The 12,216-nt window shown below is 37.8% G+C and overlaps 1 protein-coding gene across 1 annotated transcript in view; it reads left to right on the top strand.

Moving 5' to 3' along the window:
- The window catches only part of LOC128699029 (7SK snRNA methylphosphate capping enzyme), a gene marked incomplete at its 5' end in the record, with an annotated part of 106,885 nt that extends 102,640 nt beyond the window's left edge, over positions 1 to 4,245 (top strand). Inside the window, 1 exon segment of the mRNA XM_070096832.1 lies at positions 2,988 to 4,245. Within this exon segment, the coding sequence (XP_069952933.1) occupies positions 2,988 to 4,088 (1,101 nt within the window). The 3' untranslated portion in view covers positions 4,089 to 4,245.
- Between the last annotated feature and the right edge of the window lie 7,971 nt (positions 4,246 to 12,216).

The raw sequence follows: 12,216 nt of genomic DNA on the forward strand, positions 1-12,216 counted from the left end.
TTCCCCTCTACCTACTGCCTCTGTATGGACATTAGTGCTTCCACCAGTTTTTGCTGGTAATGTGTCAACACTATTTCCTGATGCATCATCCCCTTTTGTTCCATCTCCAGCAGTATCGCTATTTTGTACCTCTGTAAACTGAATAGCATTGTCTTTACTTGTTTCATCACCAGGGCCACTAACTCTATTTGGTGCACTGTCCTCCTGGACAACACTAGCACCCACTGAAGCACTCTCTTCCAAGACAGCCCCGTCCAACCCACCCATTTGATTTTCCCAGCTGTCATACCAGGTTGACATATCTTTCAAGAAGGATATTTTATTGGTGTTCTTGTTTTTTAATCTAGCTGTAATTTCCTCATACAGGTGTATATCATTTGGACAGACCCAAAAACATTTTTTCTGATTTTATATTAAACATGGTCGCTGGTTTAAAGTTCCTGCATGACCCATAGGACCATTTACCAGGGGCGTCGTAAGGGGGGGCCGCCCTGGGTGACACCATTTACGGGTTGATACCATAGAGCCTCTAAAGAAGGTGACACTAATGCCCAAAACAGTGCTGCACCAACATAAGAGAAGAATCCTTCGTTTCTATATAGCCTATTATATATTAACAAAGTACAAATAAGCCTATAAAGGGAAAATCATTGATTTTGATGATGTGATAGATGATTTTACAGGATTGAAGGCAAGGAAATGTAAGATCAGATTCACTGAGATGTTACCTGTACTCAAGGTCAAATTGGAACTAGTGTGTCCCTGATATTGCTTTTTTTTTTTTTTTTTTTTTTTTTTTTTTTTTTTTTTTTTTTTTTTTTTTTTGGGATCTGTTGTTTGTACTCAAAGTGGTATTTGAGTTTATGTTTCCTCAATATTACTACGATTATTTTATCATTAATAAAGTTGAGAAGTATTCTCCAGTTCAGTTTATGGCCCTTAAATGTTCTCATTGCTAAACATTTGTCACTGGTCATGCAGTAGAGACGCAACTGGAGTTTACCCCCCCATCCCCCGCCCTTGTATTTCATGGGGGTGACACCAAAGATGCTGCCCCAGATGACACCAGAGATTCCGCCCTGGGTGACACCAGCTCTAGCGACGCCTCTGCCATTTACCACAGAGATTGCATGCAATCCAGGCATGACTTCATCTGTTACCCTTTCTGTAGACTACACAGATTTTCATGAGGGTCGTCATTTACAACACTTTACAACTCTCCTAACTAGATAGTCTGTAACTACTAAAAGTATTTAGTTGTCTTTAACAGTTCTTCTGGGTACCCCAATACCCACTCACCCACCCACCCACATTCAACCACCTACCCACCGTCTCTCACACCTACCCATCCACCCTCACACCAACCTGTCCACCCTCACACCAACCCATCCACCCTCACACCAACCCATCCACCCTCACACCTACACCTTCATGTCCTCTCTCATACCTACCCATATCATACCCTCTTTCTTGACCACCCACCCCTCACCTTCTCATACCCACTACTGAAACACCCACTACTGAAAGCTACCCTTTCATCCCCACCCACCCTCCCTCACACTCACATCCACTAACCCTCACACACTCACCCACACACCCACCCTCTCACCCATTCTTACTTTCCCTTTCTCACAACCTTACTGCAGTTTTACAGGTTAGTGTGTTCTTTTTGTCTAGTAGTATCTCCAGAACCAATCTTCACGATACATAAATTTCATAATTCAGAAATAATGGGCAGTTGGCAATAATGTACCCCCCCTCTGCCTCCTATTAGTCCATAACAGAGAAGAATGGCATGGTGGTGAGAGAAATGTTAAAAAAAAAGGTGATATTTACATAGGTACTAAACATGTTCTAATTTTCATTGGTAAGTGATGTATTGGCTCTAAAAGAATAAAGTTTTAGCATTCATAAGTGAAGAGTTTATTAACCCTTTGACTGTTTTGGGCGTATATATACATCTTACGAGCCAGTCTTTCGGACGTATTAATACGCATAAATTCTAGCGGCTTCAAATCAAGCAGGAGAAAGCTGGTAGGCCCACATGTGAGAGAATGGGTCTGTGTGGCCAGTGTGCACCACATAAAAAAAATCCTACAGCATGCATTAAGAACTCATTTAAAATTAAGTCCTTTCTAAAAATTTCTCTTATACGTTTAAAGATATATTTTTTCATTAATGTTAATGTAAAAATTTACAATTTTGCACCAAAAGAATCTTAGAAAACCTGAATCTAAAAAACCTGACCGTTTTTTTGGATTAAAATGCCGACTTCGAGGTGTATTTTCGTATAGTATTTATCGCTGTATTCTCGTTTTCATGGTCGCATAACAGTAAATTTTGTATTTTTTGTATGAATAAAAAACAAAATAGAAAGCAATAGTAATATAAGAGGGGCCTAGAGATGTGACTAATGAACAGAGGATATGTTAATTTAGTGCCAAGAATGTCTACATTGTTTATTCTGGACCCTATTTTGAAATTGGCATTTTTAATTTGTGTAAAATTAGCCAAATTGCCAATTTCTGACCACTATTGGGTAGTTCAAATCTGTAAATGGGTGGGTTCTTGTACTCAACTGATAGAAAAAATAGAGTTCTAAAGAAATAGCTATGAGTTTGGTCAACTGGAACAATAGAAATGGCCAAAAACAGGGCTCAAAGTCGGTGAAATCCCCGATGCGTATACGTTGCCGAGACTGCTAACTTCGCGGGAGCGTAATTCTGTGAGTTTTCGACCAAATTTCATACTTTTGGTGTCATTACCATTGAGAAAAGATTCTCTATCATTTCATAAGAAATTTTTTTTTTTTCCCAAAAAATTTTGCGACATAGAATGACAGTTTCAGAAAGGGGCTTGCGACAGTCAAAGGGTTAATGCATGTGCCATTAATGCATGTGCTTTCTTTGTTAAAATATAATCATAATTATAGGTGATGAGTGTAAGCTGAGAATTTTTTTTAAATTAATTATTTTGTACTTTCACAGGCAGGAGGAAGCAACAAGTCCAGTCCATTGGAAGAGAGTAGATCTAAAGACACTAATATTCAAAAGTTCATTGGAGGAAATAAAATCATTCCTGAGGAGTATTCTAAAAGGAAAAATACCCAGCCAAAAGAATTAAACAAAAATGCCACAGTTGGTTCTAATGTAGAAAATAATACCACAAATGAAACTTATCGTAATAAAGAGCTTAAAAATGTGGAGAAAAATATGGTAAAAGAATTGACAAATGATAGCAAAATTCCAATTGAAGTAACCGAGAATGTTGATCACCATAATCAGGAAGTTTTTATTTTAATTAGAGAGAGAGAGGACCAGTGCAAAGTTCTGATGCATAACACAACTTTAACAGAACCCACTGTACAAGTACCTGAATATCAAGCATTTGAAGTGCTGGAAGACACTTACGCAGTGTCGAAGAGATGGAAAAAGGCTGCTAGTGTAAGTAAAGAAAACAAGCAAGTCTGTGATACTAGAGTTATAAAAGAGTTGTTAGTAAGTGAAGTCAATAGTTGTGTGACACATTCCTCCAGTGATGCACAAAATGTCAATAGAATATGTGAAATGCCTTATTTGCCAGTAAGTAAAATTGAGGACAAAAGTGATATCTCATCTGCTCAGTCAACCAATAATTGCCATTCATGTGTAACTTGTAAGAGAGATTTTAATACAGCTTTAACAAGAGATTTAGGTAAAGAGGAGATACTTGCATGTACAGATAAATATGATAACAGAACTGTTTCTCCTGCAGACACTGTGACTGACAAGGATAACTTGAAATGCATATGTACCCAGAGTTTTTCAGTGCCCAAACAGGAAGACAATAAATTTCATAAAGAAAATGAAAATAAAAAGTACTTTGGTTCTGTTATTTTGCCATTGAAGGAGCATGAGAAAATCAGCAGTGCAACACATAGTGAACAACACGTGAAAGCAATTCCAGGGCCAGCATCTCTGCAAATAAACAAATTAGAACCAGATGTAGTGACACCACTCAAACATTTTTGTGCCAGTACTTTTAAAGATGAGACTCAAACAGAGGAATGCAAAAAACAGCCAAGACTGGAAAATGTGAGTCAGAACTAAAATGTAAAATGGAATTGTTGGTTGCAAATTTGACCATCTTTACCTGGAAACACACAGAAGGATGCAGGTTAGATTTTATTTGATTTAATCTTTCCCTACAGAAAGTGTTTAGTAACTGTACAAACAAATCTATGCTAATATAATTTTAAATAATGAATACTATAGTTTTAATCAACACAATTAAGTTTCTCTGAATGTTTGAAATCATTTCATGTGCACCTAATAAATAACTTTATATAACCTGAGCTGCTCAGATATATTGACAAAGCTCATACAAATGCCATAGTTACGTTTCTAGTTATTTGCAAATAATAAGTAACTTCAAAATTGTTCAGAGCTAGTTACACAGTTGAAGCATTACAATATTCACAAAGTAAATCAATGGTTTTGCTGTCCCTAATGTTTTCTGTTTGCAAAACCATTGATGGATCATATTTCACCATCTTTTAAAAGCAGTGATTTATTTTTGTTTCATTTACATTGGCAGCCACTGTACTGTTTAACAAAAGTATGTTTGTAAGAAGATAATATAGAAATGAGGAGTTATAGGAGTGAGAAAATTATTTTCCAATTAAGTACATACTACATTTGGACCCCCAAATTAATGGGATTTCCAGTTTGAGGAAATTATCCAATGTTTATACTGATGGGCAACAGGTTAATAAATTTGACTACTCATTTTTTTATGGTGTCTGTTTTTTTTTTTTTTTAGAGCAGGGGGGTGCTTGGCACATGACCCATGTACTGATAAATAACAATAGGATTTCATTCAAAATGTTCTCGGTGGGTTTGCCATATCCAAATTTCTTTATTTTTCTTTCATGTCAGAATTAAGAAGATTTAGAGTAGATTTAACCCTTTTAGGGTCCATCCCATAGATCTATGGCTTTGAAGCTGGAGTCTAAGCCATAGATCTATGCTAAAATTCTAGTGGCGTCAAATTTAGTGCAAGAAGGCTTGTAGGCCTACATCTAAGAGAATGGGTCTGCATGGTCAGTGCGTGCAGAAAACAAAAAATCAGGGCACCCGCATTGCATTGTGGGAATGCCATCTCGGTACGCTTTGTTCATCATGCCTTGCGGCTAGGAAGCTCTTACTCCCTGGCGAATTGGGACTCTCCTCTTCCCAAGAGATAGTTCTAACACTGATGGAAGTGGATCTTAAGAGGAATTCTATGATTTTGAATATATGGTACATGAACCCTAATGAAAATAAGTCATTTGTCAGACTTTTTTTTGGGTTATCCTAGCTTCTCCGCACATATGGTGCTATGTATGATAATCTATGTAACTGTATTTGTGTATACTGCTTGAATAAACTTACGACTCACTCGGGCAAGTTTATTCAGGTATACACAAATACAGTTACATAGATTATCATACATAGCAGCATATGTATAAAGATCCTAGGATAACCCAAAAATGTCAGAGCGACTTATTTCCATTGGGGTCTTTGTATCTGTACCATACAGTACAATGTACCATATGGTACCCTATGCCATATGGTACAATTCCAAGGTTACCGAGTACACCCCTTGGCCCTACACCTGGAATAGACAGTGAAAGTGACAATGATATGGCTACAATTGGGATGGATAGACCACATGCATCACTAGATGGTGGTAGTGCCACGAGCATGCATCATACTGCACCAGCCCAGACTGGGACCCAAGCTGTTGACTCAGCAGGTTCAGGACAAAGTGCATCATCATCCACTGGTGAAAGGAAACAACTGTGGCTGAAATGTATTTGTTTTTTGCAACAATAATGCTTATGCCTCATGTCTATAAGCATAATATATAATCATACTTGTCCACAGATGAGTAAGACACCACTGTGCACGAAATCTTGTTTCAAAGACTTTCACAGACTGCAGCAGTTCTAGGAACATGTCCAATGACTGTATGTACATATGTCAATATATAATAGAACATTACTAATGTACAACATTTTTTCATGTTTTTTGTAAACAACTGTAAACAAAATATTGATGAAAATATCAGTGTTGAATATGAGGAGTGTACATATATACATTATGCATTATATTAGTCTCAAAGGCCACAAACGATACTGGAAAAAAAGAAAATTAGAAAAGAAAAAAGTAACAAAAAAGTAAAATAAAACAATGCGGCTTTACGGAAGTCACCGATGTTGCCACCACCTGGTCATTGAGGATCAACTTCATGCCTCTATGTCTTGAAAAGTACTTATCGGGCTTTTTTTTTTTTTTTTTTTTTTTTTGTTACCTATAGAAAAACATTATCTTTAATTCTGTATATTTTTTTTTTTTTTTTAGAAAATTCTTGAGATTTGGCCTCTGGACCCTGAAAGGGTTAAGGAGATATAACCTCTGAAACAAATAAAAATAATACAAATTCTAAAAAAAATTATGAGAACAGAGCTTTGTTTTTGAGGTCCCACAAAAGCAAAACTGCATTTCGTTTTTATGGGACCCTCTAGAAATATAATTACATGTACGTATTTGCAAATTTTTGGGGACAATTACATTTTTTTTCAACGAACCAGCCTTATCCCACTGAGGCAGGGCAACCTAAAAAGAGAAATGAAAATTTCTCTTTTAAAATTTAATAATATATACAGGAGAAGGGGTTACTAGCTCTTTGCTCCCAGCATTTTAGTTGCCTCTTACGGAGGAAGAATTCTTTTCCACTTCCTCACAGAGGGGACAATTACATATTCTTTGTAAAATTATTTCATTGTTTCTGTGGGACTTTATTTTTCATAGGCCTGATCTAAACATGATTTACATTTTATTAAGACTTAAAAACAAAAAGTAATCGAGTGAATTGAGATACTGTCTTCAAGATCTTTAAAATATGTGGTGTTTTGCCTCTTTCTATACCATCTCTTCCTGTTGTTTAATACTTAACCCATAAACGGTCCAAACGTATATGTATGTTTTTTACCGCTAGTGCCCCAAACGTATATGTTTTATTTTTCCTGCCTTCAAATTTGGCACGATTGACTTGAGATGCCTTGTCAGCATAGAATGGGTCCTAGCACACAGTGTACGCGGTACTAAAAAAAATCTGGGACTGCTTAGTACCTTGTGGGAGCACCAGTTCAAATGAGTGCCAGCTATAGCAAACACCTGGGATTCACTGGTTTCATGTAGTATTAACTCTTCCATTTTAAGAGGTAAGTAATTTTGATCCTGAGTTTAGTGGCTTTCAGGTGGATGTGGCCATAAGTGGTCGATGAAATATCAAAAAATCTCGATAATAACCCATGTGCAACACCCTTTCATGTCTTATAACCTATGCCCTAAGTAAAGAGAAACAATGGCTGGCTGGCTGGCTCCGGCTGGCCAGGTGTTGACTTTGTTTTTCATGCTTCAAGGGAACTTATTATTACCTATTATTATTATTATGTATTCTTCTCCTCCTCATTATTATTATATACTTCCACATATCCAAAACATTGCTGGGATCTATAAATACTTTGTATATATTCCAAGACAATAGTAAACGACCAAGGCAGGTGTAAATGTCCACCTGTCAGTGTGTTTGTGACAATGTGAGTACAATTTCAGTACCTAATACTAGTGTTAGAACAAAGATTGGTTATAAAATGACAAGAACTACTATAAATTGTAATTATCAGAACATAAAAATTATATAAAATGAAAATAGAAAAAAGGTATGTTGGCAACACTTCTGCAAGCGGCAGGACTCGATGTTGCTGTCACGTGAGCATCCAGTGCCAACTTCTCGGCCTCAATGGCAAAATTGCCAATTTCTGACCACTTTTTTGGATAGCTGAAATTGGTAAATGAGTGGTTCTTGTACTCATTCGATAGGAAAAATGGAGTTCTAGCGAAATAGCTATGATTTTTGTCGACTAGTACATTGGAATTGGCTGAAAATAGGGCTCAAAGTGGGCGAAATCGCCGATGCATAAACATCGTCAAGACCGCTAACTTCGCAAGAGCATAATTCCGCAAGTTTTCCATCAAATTTCATACTTTTGGTGTCATTATAATCGGGAAAAGATTCTCTATCTTCCTATAACTAATATTTTTAACTTATCTCTTCAAACAAGTGTAGTTTCTGATATGTGGAAGATGGCTAATGTAATTCCCATTTTTAAAGCAGGGGACAAGTCGTTACCATCAAATTACCACCCAATAAGCCTGACCTCAATTGTAGGCAAATTATTAGTCAATTATAGCTCATAATATATGAAGTCATCTTGATAAGCATAATTTGATTAATGACACTCAGCATGGATTCACTAGGGGCCGTTCCTGCCTAACTAATTTACTAAGTTTTCTTCAGTAAAGCTTTTGAGGCCGTTGATCATGATAAAGAATTCAATATTGTTTATTTGGATTTTAGTAAGGCTTTCGATAGAGTACCGCACCAGAAACTGTTAAAGAAAGTGGCAGCTCATGGGATTGGGGAAAAAGTGCTGTCATGGATCGAGTCATGGCTCACAGACAGGAAGCAGAGACTGCATAAATGGGGTTAAATCCAAGTGGGGATTTGTAACAAGTGGCATTCCACAGGGATCAGTCTTAGGCCTGTTGTTGTTTATAATAGTATATATCAATGACCTTGCAGATGGAATTACTAGTGAAATGAGCAAATTCGTCGATGACATAAAGATAGAACATAAGAAAGGAGGATCACTGCAGCAGGCCTGTTGGCCCATACTCGGCAGGTCCTTTACAATCCATCCTACTAACAAAACATGTGCCCAACCCAATTTTCAGTGCTCCCCAAGAAATAAGGTCTGATAACTCTATCCACTCATTTGCAAGTCCCACTCAAATCCAACCCCTCCCACTCATATATTTATCCAACCTAAATTTGAAGCTACCTAAAGTCCTAGCCTCAATAACCCAACTAGGTAGACTGTTCCACTCATCAACTACCCTATTTCCAAACCAATACTTTCCTATGTCCTTTCTAAATCTAAACTTATCCAATTTAAATCCATTACTGCGGGTTCTCTCTTGGAGAGATATCCTCAAGACCTTATTAATATCCCCTTTATTAATACCTATCTTCCACTTATACACTTCGATCATGTCTCCCCTCATTCTTCGTCGAACAAGTGAATGTAATTTAAGAGTCTTCAATCTTTCTTCATAAGGAAGATTTCTAATGCTATGTATTAATTTAGTCATTCTACGCTGAATGTTTTCTAACGAATTTATGTCCATTCTGTAATATGGAGACCAGAACTGAGCTGCATAATCTAGGTGAGGCCTTACTAATGATGTATAAACCTGCAATATAACCTCTGAACTTCTGTTGCTTACACTTCTTGATATAAATCCCAACAATCTATTTGCCTTATTACGTATGCTTAGGCACTGCTGTCTTGGTTTGAGGTTGTTACTCATCATAACCCCCAAGTCCTTTTTGCAATCTGTATAGCTAAGTTCTACATTATTTAACTTATAAGTGCTAGAGTTATGGACACTCCCGAGCTTCAGAACCTTGCATTTATCTACATTGAACTGCATCTGCCACTTTGCTGACCAGGTATTGAGTTTGTCTAAATCCTCCTGAAGTTCCCTTATATAAGAACATAAGAATGGAGGAACACTGCAGAAAGCCTACTGGCCCGTACAAGGCAAGTCCTTATCAAAACGACCTCTACCCAAAGCTACCCAAGAATTAACTCCCGTACCCAATGACACTAATCAAACCCAGCCCCTCCCACTCATATATTTGTCCAATCTCTTCTTAAAGCCACCCAAGGTCCTAGCCTCTATCACCCCACTGGGAAGATTGTTCCACGCATCTACAACTCTGTTAGAAAACCAGTACTTACCTATGTCCTTTCTAAATCTAAATTTATCCAACTTAAATCCATTATTTCTGGTTCTTACCTGGTTCGACACCCTCAGTACTTTATTAATATCTCCTTTGTTTATGCCTGTCATCCACTCATACACTTCAATGATATCTTCCCTCATTCTACATCTCTCCAGAGAGTGGATTATTATAATCAAAAAGAAATGCTAAGCCACAAGGGCTATACAGCTCCAGAGAGTGGAGATTTCAGGCTTTAAGTCTATCTTCATACGGGAGTTTCCTTACACAGTAAATCATTTTAGTCATTCTTCTCTGTATGTTCTCCAATGAGTCTATATCCATCCTGTAGTAAGGAGACCAAAACTGAGCGGTATAATCTAAATGAGGCCTCACTAGTGATGTATAGAGCTGTAAAATAACTTTTGGACTTGTGTTACTTATACTTCTTGAGATAAATCCTAGTAATCTGTTAGCCATGTTGCGCACACTTAGGCACTGCTGTCTTGGCTTTAGATTTCTGCTTACCATGACTCCCAAGTCTTTTTCACATTCTGTATGATCAAGCTCCACTTCACCTAGTTTATAGCTTCGAGGGTTATTTTCATTACCAAGGACTAGTACCTTACACTTATCCACATTGAACTTCATCTGCCATTTTTCAGACCAAGACATTAATTTGTCCAAATCCTCCTGGAGTTCATTGCTATCCTCCTCAGAATGAATCATATGGCCTATCTTTGTATCATCAGCAAATTTGCTCATGTCACTCGTAATCCCTTCATCAAGGTCATTAATGTAAATTATGAACGAGTGTGTCTAAAACTGATCATTGTGGAATGCCACTAGTGACTAATCCCCATTCAGATTTGACCCCATTAATGGAAACTCTGCTTTCTATTGGCAAGCCATGCCTCTATCCATGCTAGAACTTTAACTCCTATACCATAAGCTGCCACTTCTCTTAAGTCTCTCTTATGAGGTACTCTATCGAAGGCTTTACTAAAATCCAAATAAAGAATATCATATTCTTTAACACTGTCTACTGCCTCGTATGTTCTATTGAAAAACGTCAGTAAATTTGTCAGGCAGGAACGACCTATCGTGAACCCATGGCAGACGAGAGTGAGTTGACATCCCTTGAAACCCCAACAAAGACCATCGAGAATGTCACGACGAACTCCACCAGTGAAGGTAGGAACATTGTTTTTGTTGGGGACAGTCAGGTTAAATTTATGGATAGGGCTTTTTGTCGTAGCAACAGAAAGAGGAGGCAGAGGGTATGTTTTCCTGGGGCTGGGATGAGGGATATTGTTAGCCATCTAGACGATATCATGAAAGGTAATGGGAGTAATCCTATTATCTGCCTCAGTGTGGTAGGCAACGATGTTGGCAGACATAGGAGTGAAGACCTGATTAGCAGGTATATGACAGCAGTAGAGATAATTAGGAGGAAGGGTGGGAACCCTGTGATATGTGGTATTTTGACCAGGAGAGGAGTTGGAAATGAGTGGTTGTCCAGGGCAATTGGTGTCAGTTGCTGGCTGGACAAACGCTAAGGAAAATTCAGTAACATTCATAGACAACTGGGATTTCTTCTATGGTAGAAATGACATGTATGCCAGGGATGGGGTTCACTTATCTAGGTTTGGGGTGGGAGCACTGGCCAATGCAGTGGAGGGAGCTCTTAGGTCTTTAAACTAGAAATAGATAGTGGTAAGAGTTTTTGTGGAAAATCAATGAATTCTGAGTGTAGCAATAGTGTGAGTTTTAGGAAAACCAGTAATAGCCAGAATGAGGCAGGGTCATTGCAGAATATTGGAAACCCAGTGGCACTAGATGACAAGGACAGTAACAGGTATAGAGGAGGAACAGGAAGAGAAAAGAGAAGGGAGGTTTTTCTAAAGATATTTTATACTAATACACGTAGTGCGAGAAATAAGATGGACAAATTGAGATTAGTTGCAAGTGCAGGTAACGTTGTTTTTGCCATTACTGAGACATGGTTTAATATGAAAAATAGGAACATGCCTGCTGAATGTCACATTCAGGGTTTTAAATTATTTCAAGTAGACAGAAGTATCGGAAAGGGGGGTGGGGTGGCACTCTATGTCCGAGATCGTTTAAATTATTGCATAAAAACGGGTATAAAGTCTGAATCACATACTGAGTGTTTGGGTAGAATTTTCAGAGGGGCACGAAAAATTGATAGAGACCGAGAAAGACTACTGTGGGAGGAAATTGTTTGGGCCACAAGGCATGATAAGTTGTAATTCTAGGGGACTTTAACTTTAGTCATATTGATTGCAATTCATTCACTGGGAATTTAGAGTCTAACACTTC

Source organism: Cherax quadricarinatus, chromosome 55, assembly GCF_038502225.1.
Source record: "Cherax quadricarinatus isolate ZL_2023a chromosome 55, ASM3850222v1, whole genome shotgun sequence".
NCBI classification, from domain to species: domain Eukaryota; kingdom Metazoa; phylum Arthropoda; class Malacostraca; order Decapoda; family Parastacidae; genus Cherax; species Cherax quadricarinatus.